At 39.1% G+C, this 19,434-nt stretch overlaps 1 protein-coding gene across 1 annotated transcript in view; it reads left to right on the top strand.

Annotated features, from left to right (window-relative positions):
• pald1a (phosphatase domain containing paladin 1a) overlaps window positions 1-19,434 on the top strand; it is a 57,835-nt gene that overhangs the window by 34,392 nt on the left and 4,009 nt on the right. Inside the window, exon 19 of the mRNA XM_037691099.1 lies at window positions 9,257-9,412. Within this exon, the coding sequence (XP_037547027.1) occupies window positions 9,257-9,412 (156 nt within the window). The remainder of the gene's footprint in view (window positions 1-9,256; window positions 9,413-19,434) is intronic.

Raw genomic sequence — 19,434 nt, 5'->3', positions numbered from 1 at the left:
AGGACAAGTTTGAGGTGGAACAAATCTGTCTGGATGATGTCAAATGCAGATTTCAAAAGCTGGAAAGCCTTTTCAACTGTTTTAGCTCGACAATAAACAACTGTGTCATCAGCATAGAAAATGTATGGATTGACATACAGGACTTTACAGCATTGAGGTTGTGTTTCAAAAGTGAGGACAATTGTACAACAGGTGATACTTTGTTAAGCGTCATCCTAACTGATCCTGTAAAGCCACAGCTCCAACCTGATGTGCCAGATTGGTCTTTCTTTACATAAAAAAAAAAGAAGATAAATAATTTATGGGATTTGCCTGGTTAAATAAACAAATTAAATGTTACTTTATTTACAGCTGGTCTGCAAGGTTAGCCTAAAAGCAAATGTTTATGATGTTCTGGCAAATGTCTTAAATGAAAAGAGTCGTACTTTGCATTGAATGATAGTTGGCCTTTTTTTAAACAAATTATTCAAAGGAAATTGCTACGTTACCAAAAATCATTAAAAGCAAATTTTTGCTGTGGATAAAACATCCACGATCAAACAAATCAAATTTTACAATGATTAGGCCTGTCGCGATAACCCATAAAATCGATTAATCACATGATAAATGAAAACAATCAACCTCATTTTCATTTATCGGCTTTATTGTTTCTTTGTGTCTCTCTCTTTCTATTGAAGACACTGGATGACAAAAAAAGCTCAACTCCGGTGCTTTTCATTGACCCCTCCCTTTCTCTTTTATCTTTAAAATCTGTTTTAGTCGTCCAAAATCGCATTTTTAGATAATTAAAAGCAGCTAAGCTGAGAAGCGAAGCTACGAGCTAAGCTAACAGACCGACCTTGGGGAAAATCCTCTGTCTTGTCGAAGCTCCAAAATTCACAGTTGAAAACATGCCTTCATGTAAAAGTTGTTTTTCTCTGCAAAAAGAAGCTGAGAACTTGTTTACTGATTTTATTTTTTTATTTTTTACTAAAAGCTTTTTGTGAAAAATGCTATGCTAAAGAGCCCAAACCACACTAAATTAAAGGAAAGAGAAACAACCCATGTCACGTCAGGGGGCATCCCTTCCATTTTTCTTAAAAAGACACGCTGCTCTCTCCCTCACTATCCATCCTTCGGTTCAGACAGTCTTATACTGCCATCCTACACTCAAAACACATTAACCAACATTTTTTCTTAAATTTTACAATAATTACTTATTGTGAAATTTCAAACAATATTATCGTTTATCACAATAATTTCTGACACAATTAATCGCCCAGCAAAATTTGTTATTATGACAGGCCTAACAACGATTATTTAAAAAATCTCACTGGACCAAAGTGTTTGCGCCATAAGTTAATAAACCCGACCTCAACAGCTTTTTGAAACCTTTAAAACAGGATGTCGTCATGTATATTCGTATTTGATGCTTCCTATTACCAACCAGAATGTATTCACAAAGTAATTTCTGGCCAAGACTACAAATTTAGCCTGAAGGACTCCAGATATTAACGGTCTAATTAGCTGTAGCCCACCAACATGCCATTTTACTTCCTGATTGTTGGGTTTGCACACACACCAGATTGTTTATATATTGACAGCTCAGTAAATGATTGATTAAAAGTGGGAGTCTCCAAGTGCCATATTGCCAGGCATGTGCACGTACAGAATGCACCATAATGTGTGTGGTTAATGTGGGCACATATTCCAGCCTGTGCTAGGCTGTGATTAGATCTCTCTCCTCCCAAAGCATTTTCTGCTCACCATACAGCTCATGTTTTAATGCTCGTTTTAATTTTCAGAAATGTATTCTTTTTAATTAAAAACCCATCATTACTTTTCAAAAAAAATTTATTTAGTTATTTAATTTTACTATTTCTCTCCCAGTTGCCCTGACTTTGGTTATATCCTCAGAATATTTTAGTTTGAAAATTTTGTTTGCCTTTGGCAACAACTGTCAGATAATAAGTTAAACTGTAGAGGAAAATTATTATTATTATTATTATTTTTCTGACCCAGGAGACTTACCGGTAAGTTGTTAGTGTGAAATATTTTGAAGTTCTTCTCTTGATGGACAAACTGTAGAGCTTTGCTTATACAACAAAGTCCATGCTCAATAATCCAGGTATACAATCCAACATTTTTCAGTCAGGTCATCTGGACAGTTTCTTTTTTTGTGCTGAAACGTTTCGCCTTCGATCCGGAAGGCTTCACTCAGTCAAGGAAACACAATCAGCTTCATTTCGCTGCACCGTACCGGCAAAAATGCAGCTATTTGACCATTAAAGTGCATTTATTAAGTAAAAGTTCAACGGAGACGCACCTTTGCTCTAATGTCGAGCAAACAAATAATTGTTTTTAGGTGGTTGTCTCGTTAAATTTCAAAGAAATGCACAGCGATTCGTCCCTCTACGCGTGCCCTCTTCCGCGAATCGGGTTTTGAAATGCAGCTGATTTGACCGTCAAAGTGCATTTATTAAGGAAAAGTTAAACTGAGACATACCTTTACTATCATTTTGTTAAAACAAATGGTTTTAAGTGTTAATCTTGTTAAAGTCCTCCTGTGCACACTCCCGCTGCCGCCATTTGGCAGCCAATAGATTTTTGGCGCTACACCGTCCCACATTTCCGGGTTATCAACAAACAAACGCAAACGTAACAAATACGACGCGTCAACGGTGGCACATAATAGATGCGACGTATATGGTGAAGCGACGCATTTATGGATTTTTCCACTTTATTAGACATTTTTGGACTGATGTGACTTATAGGACGGAGCGACGTGTACGACCGAAAATACGGTAATAAATCTGTGTTGCCTGGCATCTATCAACGACAGACATGTTCTCTTTGTAACTTGATTCAATGGCTCAACCTCTTTAAGTAATAAACTCTTCTTACATGACACTTTTTAAGCGTAGCTGAGCTAAATTGGTCTGGATTGAACAAAATTCAGATAATGTTTAATTTAGATCCTGGTTTCGATCCACCTAATGAAGTTACCTGAAAATCAACACACATGCTTGACCATGAGGAGTTTATTCATTGACTCGCCATGTGTAGACTCCTGTCCACTCTAGACATGCTAGAGTTTGGTTAAGGATTTGGTGGGGGGTGTTCTCATAGTCTGATGAATAGCTGTTTGTGCAAACTTGTGAGGGAAGGGCCAACATGGGTTGGCCTTTTTACCTCGGCGTCCCCATCAGCTGGTAATTGACACCATATGTCAAACAGACAAACCTCTCCATAACACACACCTCTCACTTCAGTACTCGACTACAGGACGCAGCAGTTAAGACCTGCAGCCATTTCTTGAATCCTCTCTGTATTATGATACTTTCTGGGGAAAATGAAAATATACCCTCAAAAAGCCCATTTTCCAAGAAGTTATTTGAGATAAGATTTATTGGTGCTTATGTGTTGCGCAATCTGTGACGTTTTACAGCAGCAAGTTGCAGTTACTGTTTTCACGTCAGCGATTGTTCCCGTTTTATCCTGCATTAGTTCAGCTGAGTGAATCAGACATCCCTTCGAGGTAAAGCTGCCCATTTGGTTGAAATGGGTACAAATTAAAGTGAATGATAAGGAGTCAAGACACTTTGCTAAAGCTGCAGCTGCAGTTCTACGGAGGCCGATGGTTCAGTGGTCCTGGTACAGGCTGTAAAGTGGACTCCGAGGTAGACAGTAATTTAACATATCCAAGGATGGTGTTCCTGTTTCTTTGGTTTGGGAAGATCAAGTTCAGACTTGTGTTTTAACCCTGCCTTCCTAATACAAATGGTAAAAAAAAGTTCTGAGAAAAAAATGGCTTGTGTCATGTTATTGCTATAAATTATGCTTTAATTTAAAATTTTAGCTGTAAGAGTTATAGAATTTGAATTGGATTAGCAGTGCATCTATATCTGGGGTATAATGTGTGTTATGATGCTAAGAAACTAGACTACCAACATGTTTTATTGGGACATTGTAGATTCGCAAGTTTAATGTAGGGAGCTCATTGAGCCAAACTGCCTGCGGGCCTTTTGCTTTTAAAAGAGATATTTACCAAGATAGAAACGATGAAAGACAAAGTCTGCTGGAGTTCAGCTCAGCCTAAGGCTGTTAAGATATACCTTGATGTAACACACAAACAAAAACAAATCATAAAAATTTAGTCCAACTTGTTCAAGTTCAACTATCTTTATTGTCATTTTGCATCACATGTACATGAGGTGGAACAAAATTGTGTTCTCAGGGTCCCCCGTTACACCCAAAAATAGCAAAACTATAAAGTATAAAAAGAAACGGTATACAAGGATCTCAGAAATACACTAAAGGAACGCTAAACAATACGCTAAAAGATCTAAGATCCACGCCAATCACTACTAATGTAAACTAGTACAGTATATTAAACAGCAGCCTGTTAGCCTGCCTGTGGTCACAGCTGCAGAAACATTTGAAAGACTGAACTTGTCAAGCGTTGTAGCAAAACTCCTCACTGGAACATAAAAAAAGACACATATTACTCTTGTTTTATTGTCTGTACATTGTTTTCTAGTTACTTTTATAATGTGTTTATCCAATGTATATTCCTGGACCCTGGTCGATGGTTTCCGTTTAGCCTTGCTACACTTTTATTCAGGGCTGTGGAGAGTTAAGGATGTTCTAAAACCTTACAAACAATAAGGGGCAGCTACTGATCTCTTGAGTTTTCAGTTCAAAATAAAATGCCAAGTAGTGTTTATATAATAGCATAATGTTGGATTCTTTGTGAACCTTGCAAATGCATACCATCTTTTCGGACACCATGTTCTGGACAGAATTTTTGAAAGTGCCCACAAGACTACTCAAACTCACATATGGCTCTTTCCAAGTAGGCAGACAGATGGCAGCCCCAGATTTAGAGTTGGGCGGATTGTGGAGGTGTGAATTATGTAATCTCTGCAAACGGATCCCTTTCGTGTGTGTGTGTGGTAAAGTGTAAGTGCGAAAGGGATCAGTGGCTTATGCAGGGTTAACTGCCTGGCTGGGAAACTGTGGACTTTTCAAGGTAAAAGATAAAATGCTTAAAGCCTCTGGGGGTGCAGGGTGCAAAGGGTGATCGGGTTAATTTGATTCACCTGCCTTTTCACTGTTGTGCACGCGTTGAGAAATGTAAAACTCAGTTTGTGCATGTAACCTTTATTTTATCCTAACAAGGAGAAAAAGCAGACAGTATACTTTTAGGCGTTTTGAAACATATGGTTGGAAAATTGGGATCTAGCCTGAGCAGTTTGGGAGTGGGCAGGAAACCCCATTCATCCTCTCGTTCTGTCTGCTGTGGCATTCATCTGTGGTCTGATTTGCTGAAGCTGTGGACAGTTTTGAATTTGTTCTTGCCCACTAACATTAGAAAAATGTCATTAATTTTTTGCTGCTACTGAAACATCTGCTTATTTAAAATCCTTCCTTTAGTTTCATCTAAAAAAAACAGTGTATTTAAAAAGTGGTAAAGAACACCAGTTCATTGTGCTATATTGCACATAAAATACACATTTATTTACTGATATAACATCGAATTCAGTAGTTTACCACACAGCTGGATAGTAAATTTTATAACTTCATGTGCACAAAGGCTCCAAGCAATGTGAGTAAAAACAGAGGCCCAAGAAAAAGGTAAACATTGTGTCGCAGAGCCAACGTAGAAATGAAAGCCTGTCTGCGATGACCTTGGTCGTCTGCAGAACCTGTAATCGAAAAGAAACCCGGTTGCCAACCATACTTTGTGAAATTGCCATGTAGTAGTTCTGTAGGGTCTTTTCGCCGCATTTAGGAATAATCTTCGTAGTTGTTGATGTGATTCACAAGTGCCACAGGACTTTTAGAAGAGGCTTTCTTTTAATTAATATTAAAACTAAATACGTTAGCAAAGCTTAAAATTATTCTTCAACTAACTTCATTTTTAAAAACCTTTTCTGTCTTTGTTACGGGCGCAGAATTAGTCACATGAAAGTGTTATTATCTCGACTCTTAAGTAGCAATCAAAGGAATTATTCGACCATCTTGCACTTTATGTAATTGCACTGTTCTTACGCTGTTGACCATAAGATTTTGTAGTGAAAATTTTCATTATTTACTAAGGACAATCGTTTAATTATAATTCTAGTGAAACAGTGGAGTTTAAAGGTCTTAGAAAGCACCGGGCGTAAACAGCTATTGTGACGGGGTAGTTTGTTCTGCAGGTGGTACTGTATGTTTGACGACTGTTTGGCTTGATACCAGCTGAACGCCTTCCAAATGTCAAAACTCTTATCTGGCAACGAGCTTTGTCAGCAGATGAAAGGGCAGAAAAGATGAAAGAATGATGATTGAGGAGGGGTCTGCATGTGCAGCGAGGATATCAGTCCTGGAAAACCCAGCTTGAAGTCAAATAACCAAGATCACACACACAATGGTTTAATCACAAGGAGTTAAAAAAAAAAAAAGTCTTTTGAGTTTGAAAAGGTTGTGAATATACAGAGCAGATCAAAACACGTGAAATTGGATTTTATGGGTTATAATCCTGTTGGTTGTTAGAATAAAATAGAAATTACCTTTATTTTCCCTCAGTGGGGAAATTCAGATGCACCAACAGCAAAGTGTCAGACAAATCAAACAATGCAGATTCCCACAAAGGTAGACAATATAAAAACAGAATATGAATGAGACTGTAAAGTGTGGGCATATTTACAGCATAAGAAAAAAAAAAACAAGACATGTACCGAGTAGGATGATTTACAGAATGTGCATATGTTTTTGCACATAAAATAAAACATACTATGTCCAAGAAATGGACAACCTGTGCAAGTGACAGCAGGGGTGTAAACACTTAGAGTTTGTTGTGATCGGTGATGGTTATAAAGTTGAACAGCTGCTGGGAGGAAGGACCTGCAATAGCGATAACTTTGTGCACTTTGGATGCAGCAGTCTGTTACTGTAGGAGCTCTCCAGTTCTGTAACAGCTTCACAGGGTGGAAGACGTTGTCAAAGTGTTGTGATTTTTTGCCAAAGTTCTGGTTCACCACCTGCACTGGGTCAAGGGGGCATCCTAGGACAGGGTTGACCTTCCTGATGAGCTTATCCAACCACTTCCTCTCAGCTATAGATAAGCTGCTGCTCCAGCAGACTACACCATAGAAAATGGCTGATGCCACCACAGAGTCAACAAAGGTCTTGAGGAGTGCCCCTTGTACTCCCAAGGACCTCAGTCTCCTCAGCAGATAGAGTCTTCTCTAGTTTATTGTTCAGGAGAACACCCAGGTACTTATGAATCCACTGTCTCGATGTCAGTTCCCTGGATGTCCACCAGTGTCAGTGTGGTGGGTCTGCGCCTGCGGAAATCCACAACAAGCTCCTTGGTTTTCCCCACATTGATCAGGAGGTGGTTCCGCTGGCACCTGTCCACAAAGTCCTGTGCCCACTGTCTGTACTCTGAGTCGTCCTCAACTGTGATGAGGCCAACAATGGCAGACTTGTCAGAGAACTTCTGCAGATGGCAGCCTGTGGAGTTAATGGAGAAGTCTGCAGTGTAGAGGGTTAACAGGAGTGGTGGTTCAGGTTTGGTTTATTTGTAAAATCAACACACAGTCAACAATACAACAACGGGGCCAGCACAGTTCCCTGCGGGCTCCCCGTACTACAGACCAGCCTGTCAGAGACACAGCCCTGTGTTCTCACATACTGTTGGGGACCAGTGAGATAGTCCAGTATCCACTGGGACATGTGATGGTCCACTCTCGACAGCTCCATTTTGTCCCTCAGAAGTCCTGGTTGGATGGTTTTAAAAGCAGTGGAGAAATCAAACTACAAGATCCTCACAGTTCTTCCAGGCTTCTCCAGATGGGTCAAGGCTCGGTGCAGGATGTAGATGATGGCATCATCCACCTCGATGCCAGGCTGGTAGGCAAACTGCAACAGATCCAATAAAGACCTCACCAGGGGTTGTAGATGGTTGAGGACCAACCTCTTGAGGGTCTTTATCAGATGCAAGGTCAGTGCTATTGGCCTGTAGCTGCTGAGGTCCTTTGGATGTGTGGTCTTTGGCACCGGTACCACACAGGAGGTCTTCCACAGCTGTGGTACTTTCCCCAGCTCCAGGCTCACGTTGAACACGTGTCCCATGATGCCTCACAGTTGATCTACGCAGCACCTCCAGAGCCTAGAGCTGATGCACCTTGATGTTTCACAATTCTTTCCTCACCTGAAGTGTTGAAAGGGACAGGATGGTGGTGGTGGGGGAGGGGCGATGGCTGAAAGGTGTCGATTTTTAGGAAAAGAAAAAACATCAGTCGTCAAAAGCTAGTGGGGTTTGTAGCAGAGTTGACTGGGCTGGGGAAGAGGTGAGTGGTTGACCAAACCTGTTAACTGACTCGGATCATTCACCCACCCAGGTTATTAACCAAGTGGTTATATATTTGTTAACATTTACTTGACAGATTTTAGCAAATTTTAAAGATCTTAGTTTGTGTGCCATACGTATATATTCAAGTAGTAACTGACGTTGTTTGGTTATTTAACAGTGTTGTGCAAAAGTGTAGAGTTAATATTAGTTAACATAGCCTTCTTTTACTCTAGAATGCTTTCTGATAAATATTTTTTTAACCTGGCAATTATGAAGATTTTAGCTTTTTCCTCAATAGTCTACGACTGATGAAATGACTGAACTGTCCCTTTAAATGAAAACATAATTACAAAAATGAAGAGATGGCATTTACCACAAACAGCCTTCACCATTAGTGTTTTATGTAGTTTTCCAAAAGTGATTGAACTTTAAAAAAAACAGTAGCATAAGATCTGTTTTTTTTTTTTTTTTGCCAACCAGATGATAAATGTGACAACAAGGACTATTAAAAATACATATTTTGAACATTCATTTTGGAAAATCAGTTGTATTATTTATTTGGGAGTGTAGAAAAAAGTTTTGTTTTTTCCAATTTTCAAATAACTTTGCGTACATTTTTTTTTTAAATTCTGGTATATGCAAGAAAATACCTGAAAACCATTTTCTTTACTAGATTAATGGTGAAGAGAAACATTGTGTGTATTGCTTGCTTATTAATCTCTTGGTTTTTAGTCTTTGGAAGTTTCATGTGTAATAATAAATAAATAAATAAATATATAGAACACTATGCTTCCCAAAAGACAGTTTAAACACCAAGTTTGTTCTGTAAACACATCATACGTGTAGGCAGAGTTACAGCCTCACATCTGTACAAAGTATTTGGAAAATACCTCTGTTGGTACATTAGTAGAACATTTTTTTTACGTCTGTTTTTAGGCTAAACATGAAAAGAGTGACAAGGAGTGTCAGCAGCTGATGCTGAAGAGCTGGCGGTACCTGGAGCGCTACATGTACCTCATCCTCTTCAGCACGTACCTGCATCTGGAGAAGAAGGACTCCTGGCAGCGCTGCTTCTCCGTTTGGATGGAACAGGTACCTTTACTCACTTCTCTTTTTTTTTAATCACCTTTATCCTCCTAAAAGGTAGTATCTCACTGGACTGGCTGTTCACATTGCTTTTTACAGTTTACACCGTTTATTTGCGCTCGTGATTTTTTTTTTTGTTTTACTACAACTTTAATGACTGATGATTTGTTTACTATTTTCACATTACCGTAATTTCCGAACTATTGAGCGCACCTGAATATAAGTTGCGCCCACTAAATTTAAAAGTAAATACATTTTGTACATATATAGGCCACACTTTTCTACTTGTTTACTGCTAGTTTCCTTGAAATTTAGCAAGAACAGCGCCTAAAAACAATTATTTATTTGTTTGAAATTGTAGTAAAAGGTGTGTCTCAGTGTAAAGTTTGCTTGACAAAAATACTTTAATGGTCAAATCATCTGTCTTTCAAACTTATTTGCTGCCTCGGTGCTCCGGGAGCGAGCAGAGGGAGGAAAAAAAAGGATGAATGCTGCTCGTTTCTTCGAAATTTAACAAGAAAAGCACCTACAACAATTATTTGTTTGCTCGAAATTGTAGCAAAGGTGCGTCTCAGTTGAACTTTTACTTAATAAATGCACTTTAATGGTCAAATTAGCTGCATTTCGCTGGGGAGGTGCAGCTGGTTTGACGGTTCCAAGCAGCAAGCAAAACGAACGTGGGGTTCTGTGGCAAGCTGATTGTGTCATTAATAGCTGGTGAAGATTCTCAGTCATTCAGGACATGGTAAATTCAAAAAAGTTAAAGAAATAAACAATAAAGTATAAAGTAAAGTATAATAAATAAAGTCCAGGTTATTTTGTCTTGAACTTTTTTGAAGTTGCCATTATAGCCTCGTTTACCTATTACATGATACAACGTCATGCCATACTGCTACTACTACTTTGCTACCATCTAGTGGCAGAAAGTGGTACTGCTCAATTTTTATTTTATTTTTTTTACTCAGAATGAATTAAAACGGTCATATCTCAGCCAAAAATTGGTTTCTAAATATGGGAAGAAATTTATAAATATGTCGCTTCGGCCTGTAAGTCGCAGGGCATGTAAATTATGCAACAAACTGCAACTTATAGGGTATAAAAATCTGGTACTTACATTTCTTTCTAGAATGTTTCATCGTGTCATTTGGGTTTTTCTTCAGCTAAAAAGTTAAAATCATCTTCTAAGCTAGTGCTGGTGCTACAGCGGCTCGGTTTGTGGTATTGTCTTTGAGCTGTGGTTTTTCAAAGTGAATTAATCTCTCGCCCAGCTGTGCCTTTACAGTGAAGGTTTTTTTTGTTTTCCCATGTACCCTTTATTTATACAGGTAGTCTCAATGAGCCACGAGAACTCATTTTCAAGAGAGACCTGTTTAGGGAGCAGATGGTGGGGGTTAAGGGCCTTGCTCAAGAGCCCAGAGTGGGGCAAATGAGGGTAGAGGCAGGTGTGGGTGTTTCACCTTTTCCACCCACATTTTGCTGTTGTCAGTACCGAGAGTTGAACCTGCGACTTTCCGATCACAGGCCCATCTTTAACCTCTAGGCCACCACTCCCCCAAAGTTGCACGTTTTTTAAACAAATGAGGTGTGTGTAGTTTGTACCCAGCAGACATTTAAATTTAACATTTTTCATTGAACCTTTATTTAGACAGGTAAATCCCATTGAGCCTCGAGGACTCATTTACAAGAGAGACCTGATCATTAACATATTTTAACATATTATATATATATATATATTATAACATATTATTAACATATTTTAACATATTATATATATATTATAACATATTATTAGCATATTTTAACTATTAAAATGTGTTCATTTAACGTTACAATTATTTGACAACAAAACTGTTAAGCCGTTTCTCTGATCGACAAAAACTTTCAGGAATGTGACAGCGCATTTTTTTTTTTTTACTGAATTAAATACTTTGATTTTGTATTTACATGCATATACCAATTTAATCACCAATGTTTGTTGCAGTTTTTTTTTTTTGCGACCATATTTGTTTTTATTGGAGCTTCGCAGAAAGAAAAAAAAGATTCAAATTGTTGCAAATTCCTTTAGAAGCAGATTCCAATGTTATATACTTGGAGGATTTTCAAAAGCTCAGTTAAATAAGCCAAAGTCACTAATAGATACAAGCCTGTTAATTTAAAACTTGATTTAATTTATGGCGGGACAATAAAAAAAAAAAAAAACACAAAGCCTTGGAATCTAAAATATATATATATTGCATTGTTTTCTTAGTAAAATAGATTTTTTTTTATCAAACAAGAAAGCAATAATAGACTAGAACAATTGCTTTGAAAACATTTATTTCAAAAGTATGTAAAGTCATCCAGGGTGTGTAATTCCTGTTATGAATAGCAAATAAATGTGATGCACCAGGTTGGCTCTAATTGCCCAGTTATGCCATATGAAAATATAGGGAGGCTCACAAAGGAATATGACCTTCAGTTTTAAAGCTGGAAATCACAATATTTCACTCTGTGATGTCTCAAATAATGATTTTTTTCATTATTGCATGTAAATCTATTTTTGTACCAATTGAGGAAAAGTTTTTATGAACAAAAGCTTCACTAACTTAAGTTCACAGTATGTGAACAGTTGTCCAATGATTAAATCAGTCATTAATAGAAAAGGCCATTATTTCTTTTGTTCACTGAATAAACAGATTTTATTGAATAATTCAGCTGTTACAATAGATTCATTATGATTTAATAATAATTACAGCAGAACTTTTTTTCTATTTAGCTCAACAGTAACTCGAGGTTACATCATAAAGTTTCCACTTTAAAAATTACTGCTAGTTCTTGCAGTCATCCTGACAGTTTCTGGTTGTAAATACAAAAAGCACAAATTAAAACAAAATGACTCAACCATATTTTAGCCTAATTTTGTTTACAGTAGCAGCAGCTGAAATTTTTACGTCAGCCAGCATTAACAATGAACTGCAGGTGAACAAAACGGCTTTGCAGCGCCGTGAAAGACACTTAATCGTGCGACACAACAAATGGATAGTGAAATTCATTGCCAACACTTTTAATCATCGATTTTTATCGATTTTATCGATCCGTTGTTGCAGCCCTAATCAATACGTGCTTTCAAATAAACTACCAAATTTTTCACCCTACAAGTTTTTTTTTTTTTTTTTTTTTTTTTTTTTTTTTACATAATTTGCATGCCATAGGACTTATAGGCTGAAGCAACGTATTTAGGGATTTTTTCCCATATTTATAAACCAATTTTGGGCTCGGATATGACCGTTTTCATTCATTCTGACTGAAATATTGAGCACTACCATTTTTCAGCCACTAGATGGCGGAAGAGTAGTATAACATGCCGCTTTATTATGTAATAGGTAAAAGTGGCTATTAATGACAATCGGCTTGCCATAGCTTGCCACCTTCGTCCAGCTCGCCTGGAACAACCGTCAAATCAGCTTCAATTCACTGCGCCTCCCCGGCGAAATGCAGCTAATGTGACCACAGAAGTGCATTTATTAAGTAAAAGTCCAACTGAGACGCAACTTTGATATAATGTCGAGCAAACAATTGTTTTAGGTGCTTATCTTGTTAAATTTTGAAGCAATGCACAGCGTTCCACCTTCTTGATTTTCTCCTTCTGCGCGCTCCCGGAGCTCCGAGGCAGCGAATACGTTTGAAAATGCAGCTGATTTGAACATCAAAGTGCATTTATTAAGGAAAAGTTCAACGGAGACACACCTTTACTATAAATTTAAGCAATCAAATAATTGTATGTAAGTGTTAATCATGTTAAAGTCCTCCCGTGCACGCTCTAGCGGCCGCCATTTGGCAGCCAGTCAACCTTTGGCACAGCACCAGCACGCATTTCCGGGTTCAGCCCACATTTCCAGGTTGTCAGCGGTGATGCATAATCGATGTGATGTATACAGCAAAGCAACATATTTATGGATTTTTTCCACTTTATTAGATATTTGGACTGATGCGACTTATAAGGCAGTGCGACATGTACGGCGGAAAATACAGTACATTAGTTACTCATTGGTCATATTGAGGTAAAGTGAGGCTGCTTTGAAGAGCTAAAAAAAAGGCAACTATAAAAGCATTTGTAATTGCTATGGGTAGCCAAGGTTCTTGTAGTGCAGCAATGTAAAAGAAAGGAAACTAGTTTAACTAGATACAAGAACTGTGGGGAAAGGACTATTTTTGTCTGAAAAGACATATAATCACTTATCTATATCACATTGTGATGCAAATATGAAACCCTGCTCAGTTTAGCTGTGCGACTAATGAATGAAACTCCTGGAAATTAATGAATCACATTACCATTTAGGCTGTTTGATGCATTATTTAAATTAATTTCTGTGGTAGTTGGACACTTGACAGATACCTGACTTGACCTGAAAAGGCAGATCCCAAAGTTTGAAGGACCAAACTGATGTATGAGCTTTCAACAGTTTTTGATTTCCTTTTTGTTTATGGTCTGTTTTCTTGCGCTTACACACGTATTCATGCTGCACATATTAACAGTACAGATTACACTCGGTCACTCTGAGACAAACCCTGTATATTTAGCTTCTGTAGTGTGGATGAAGTGTTGCACTGCAAAAAAATGTCTGCAAAATTATCCGTTCTTTGTAAATGGTGGGAATGTTTTTTGTTTGTTTGTTTTAATATAAATAATTCAATAAATGTAAGCAAGAAAATATTATAATGTTTATATTTTCAGCTATAGGCCCATTCTTTCACAATGAATACATGAACTGCAGTTTTGAAAACAAATTATGCTTTATTGTCTGTTTAGTGTGTACCCATGTAATCACAAGTTAAATAGATAAGGGCTTCACAACCCAGCTTTGCCTTTTAAGTCTTTTTTTGTGCTATAATTTGTGTGTATGTGAATTTGTTCTGCTCCTCAGTCTCAAAGTAAGCATGTACGACTAAGAGCAGTAATTTATCAGTTCCTGGTACACTATTTCTGCTAATTTCAAGTTGGGCTGAATCAGTCAGGTTCATTCAGTTTATTTCTATATCCTATTTTAAAGCAGTGAGTTTTAGATAAGTGAGGCAGGTTCTTTTTCTAACTTCACAAAGAACCATGGTTACATTAAGTAACCCAACGTTTTCATCTTTTAGCCTACCCTTCTGCGTAAATTAACCGGGATACAAAGCGCATGCAAATTTCCCAGTGGCAGCGCAATGGCGCAGTTGGTAGAGCTGCTGCCTCTCAGCAAGCAGGTTGCCCCAGTTCAAATCCCTGTCTGGGGGCCTTTCTGGGTTGAGTTTGCATGTTCTCTCCGTGCATGCGTGGATTTTCTCCGGGTACTCCGGTTTCCTCCCACAGACCAAAAACATGCACGTTATGTCAGGACTGGGTCTTAGGATTCTTAATAAGCCAGACACAGGAGATCAAAAAGAGTAACAGTTTTTATTTATTTTGCTGCTGGTTGCTGGAGTCAGGTTCCAGGCGAGAGTCCAGTCTTAAAAGACAAAGAGGTTAGTGACTTTGGCAAGGAGATTCTGTGGTTACAGTAAAAGTCACTAACCTTCTCAGTCTGTATGTAACAGGTGCTGTTGTTGCGCTGTTGCTGCTAATGTCACTCAGGGAGAATGAACTGCAGCAGCAGAGCGGTCCAGGCTTGTAGAGAGTCCAGAAAGGGGAATCCAGGTTTGTGTCCAGTAAACGTAGCAGGTTTCAAGTACGGGGGAGCAGAGAAGAGAAGCCAGAGCCAAAACATAATCCAAAGAGTAGTCAAGGCAAAGCAAGGGTTGTTACTGTGGTCAGATATGCAGAAAAATCCAGAGAAGGCAAGACAAGGCAAGGATACAAGGCTATGGAACAATGAAAGGCTTTACTATCAGGGACCATGACAGGTGTAATAATTCAGCTCTGGTGGATTGTGATCATGAAGCTTATAAAGGCAGGTGAACAGGTGATACTGATTAGCGCCGATTACTGTGGAGGAACAAGGTATGTGTGGCATGGAGTGACATTGAGCACAGAGATGGGTGACAGGCAAAACAAAGCTGAAGGACGGAAATCATGGCAAGAGGGGCAGAAACTAGGCATGTCACGAAGGGGCAGAGACGTGAGCAGATGGGGGGAGCCAGCGGGGGCCGCTGATCATGACATGTTAGTCTAATTGGTAACTAAATTGTCCCTAGGTGAGTGAGAGAGTGAATGGTTGTTTATCTCATTTGTCTCCGTGTCCCTGTGATGGACATGCAACCTGTCCCTGTTGTACTCCGCTCTCGCACAGTGATAGCTGAACATGGGCAACACCCCCCGCAACCCGAATAGGAAGAAGCAGATAAAAGATAAAGGATGGATGGATATTTCCCAGTTGCGCTATTAATACATAAGGAAGGTATTTGTTTGAACCAGTCAAGGGAGATGGTTTCCTTGGTAACCATTGTTTTTGACGTTTGTGGTAAGATTGGATATCGTAAAGCGATTAATGATTCATTTTTGAGGTCTTGAGATCTTTTCAAATCAGCTAGTGAAGGTGCAGCTGTCAGAAGTTACAAAAATACCTTGTTTAGTTATTTCTTGTCATTGGTCGTAAGAATGTTTGACATGTCGGATTCTCACCATCTGCATTGCAATGTATTCAGTGGCCCAGTTACAGCACAATCTGGCAGCAACCCAATCATTCTGACCCAGGCCAACCCCAGGGCTCAATCACTAGCTTATCATCAGTGACCGTGACAGAATTGATAATGACAAACTCCATCGCCAGAGGTGACAGTCGAGGGTCATTTCCATGGTTACACAACTTGTCAGCTCTAGGCAGCACAGTCGGTCCTGCATCATATATCGGCTGTTCTTTAAGCTTGGTCTAAATGGATTACCTTGGCTGGTAAAATCAGGACTGCAATGTTTCCAGGCATGCTGGGAAGTAAACATTGCCAGCCGCTATGATGCCTCCGATGTATACCCTTTTCTCTTTTTTTCCACAAAATAAAATATATTTGAAGGACAGAAAACTTGAGAAAATACTGGTAGGTATTGTTTTCCAAATCCTAAAGCATAAACCAAATATAAACGTCTGAACTATTGAACATTTGATTTGCACAGTTGGTTTTTAAATTTACTATCAATATCAAGCATCTGGTCTTTTATGGCACCTCTCATTTTTACTATACGTTTTTTAATTTTCTTTTAAATCTCAGATGTTGGTTGTTCAAAGGGATGATAACACGGTGCGTTGCTAGTTGTCTTGTTCATCTTTTGCCTGAAGATGGTTTCATGAGATGTTGTAGCTGTTTGGTGGGTTTGTTGTCATCCTGCAGGAGGAATTTTTAACCGTTTCCCAAGAATCTTAACATCACAGGACTATATTGCAGCATTTGAGGTAATCAGTGTTGACTGATGCATGGTGAACACATGTGGGGAAAGTTTTCTTTATAATGCCATCAGGCCTTAAAGTCAGATCATAAGAGGTATTAGATTTGAAATCCATGTTTGCTAATCCAAAAAATGTTGGATGTTGCACAATGGCACGACTTGTGTACAGTGCATACCTCAGATGCCTGTAGGAGAAGTACTCTATCAGTCACTCCAGCTGTTTTGATGTGCGGCATAGAGGCCTCCCTGTCCCCCACCCCATACCAGCATAGCATGTGCAGCCTTTGAGATAGCTGACTGTGGGGAAAAAAAAAAAAAACTGTGCCTCCTCACTACCCTCCCCACCCCACTGCTGCCCCAACCACCTAATGAGCTTTGGTGTTAGTGATTATTTCAATGCAGCATGAAATACATATTTCCAAAACAAAAGATGCCACCAGGAAGCAACTTCAAGGCCAGTTTGTAAACTGAGAGCATCAAAAGAAGCATGATGCTGTGATTTGCAACAGATCAATTATTATTATTATTTTTAATAACGTTATACATTGTGCAGATGCAAAACTTTACTGTGATTTTATACATTCTCCTCTTTGAGCTTTTCTTTCCGCCATACCACCAATTGGCATAGTGGGGTAAAAAAGGATGGAGCTAGAACAAAGCATAATGCAGTCATTTGTTTGAGCAGTAGCATCAGAGCCAGACTTAAAAAAAAATAATAATTAAAGAAGAAGACTGGCTCTGTGCAACGGACTGCACTGTACCAACCTCTGCCTTTAAAGTAATATCTGCCATTAGAGACTACAAAGAAAACTTTCACTGACCTCTAAATCAACAAGTCACTTTTAGTCTGAGGCTTCCTTTGCTGCAGTAAGGATCAGTATAATAGGTCATTGTTCCCTGCACAAGTTTTATACAATGGCTTTTTTATGCCATGACAGGAAACCGCTTTTAGATATTTTTTAAACTCAGAAAAGTCAGTTAATGTAAAATATTTCTTCGTCCAATTTTAAATATTGCCACGTCAACATTAAATAACAGAAGATATTCTAACCGTTACCTAAAACTTTACAGAGTTTCAACTAGCACTGTGCTTTACTGACCAGACCTACGTTTTGATTAGTTCAGTCAGTAGATCTTATCGACTGAGCTCATCAAGACGTAGGTGTAATGTAGATGTTATCAGGAGACTGGTGGTGCAGAGGTTAGAGAAGGTGAGCCTGTGATCGGGAGGCCATTGGTTCAAATCCCCTGACCATTACATCAAAATGTGGTTGGAAAAGGTGAAGCATAATTAAATTCAAATATAATTTATTAATCCCAAAAGGGAAATTAATTGTTGTTGTACTCATCATCCTGGTTTCATTAGAGTTGTTCTAGATGCTTATGGCTATGGGCAGGAAGGATCTCTTCTAATAGTCCATCCAAAAGTGGATCCGAAGAAACTAGCTGTTGATGCTGATCCGTCCACCCAGACCCAGCAGACCTCTCGGTCCTCTTGGACAGCAGGACTGCCTGAATGCCGGGCAGAACTCCTCCCTGAGCAATGGCCATTTCTCCCAGCAGCTTGCCGAGGCCCTCGTCTTCACGGACTTGAACTGCAGGTGCCGGGGGACAATCTCGATCCTCCCACCATCACGAGCTGCGTTCCCGACTACCTTCAAGATCTGTGGTCAGGCATTGCCTCCAGGTAGACGGGAATGCATCAACGGCACCTCCTTTTCAACTCATTTAGGATTTGGGGCTGTAGTTGAGGTATTTTTGAGCTTTGAGATTTTAATCAGCATCTCCCAGTTGTAGAAAACCACCTTTTGGTTATGGTTACACATCACAAATGTCCAAAAGTAAAAAAAGGTTTCAGTAAAAATCCTTCCAGCAGCCCAGCTTCTGATGCCCGAGAAAGTAACCATCCGGAAAAAGCGATTTACATCCAGAAAAAAAAGAGTCATTAAAGTTTTCAAACACAAAATCTCAGAATGAATGTAAGAGAGATGCTCCAACATGCTTCCACCTTGAGGGGCAGAATTCTAGAACATCCACACCTGACTCCACCCTCATTTGCAAGTAAGGCAGTCCTGGTCGGCTCTTTGCAACCCTTGAGCCCCAAAACGCTTTTGGAGGGAGCCGGACCTTTGGATGGCCAGCATGCCGATTGAGTCCAAATCTGTATGGGGGAAGTCCTGGTGGGCTCCAGAGAGAATGCTGGACTTCCGGGTGATGCCTCCCTGCTCAGGAGGCCTCGTGGGCTGGGAGGCAGCACTCAGATTGACTGATAAGTCTGGTCTGAAGGTCCGGTTCTGCTCCAGTTCCCAGTCAGTTCTGTGCGGCTTTCTGCGTCTGTTGGGCGCCAAAGTCACTGTATGAATAAGAACCAAACTTTTTCGGATCAAATCAAAACTTTCCCTCCATTTCAGCAGAAGGGCTTCTGGGTGGGACACTGTTGGCTTCTGGGAAATGTAGTTGTTTTAAGTGGCTATACAGTATAGGCTTATTGAGAGAACGACTACAAAATAGTGGCGCATGTCTAAAGTTTTTTTTTTTCTTGTTAATTTTTTCCTGTATCTTGTTACGTCCCAATCACATGAGTATTATTAAAGTTAACAATCGTGTGTCATGCACAATTTTTTTTTTCTCATGTACAATCTTACTTTGAAAAAAAAACGCAATTATATATATATATATATATATATATATATAT

Source organism: Nematolebias whitei, chromosome 17 (genome assembly GCF_014905685.2).
Source record: "Nematolebias whitei isolate Nwh7 chromosome 17, NemWhi1, whole genome shotgun sequence".
Lineage (NCBI taxonomy): Eukaryota > Metazoa > Chordata > Actinopteri > Cyprinodontiformes > Rivulidae > Nematolebias > Nematolebias whitei.
The sequence above is the reverse complement of the archived record's forward strand: the minus strand, read 5'-3'. Positions and strand labels throughout refer to the sequence as shown.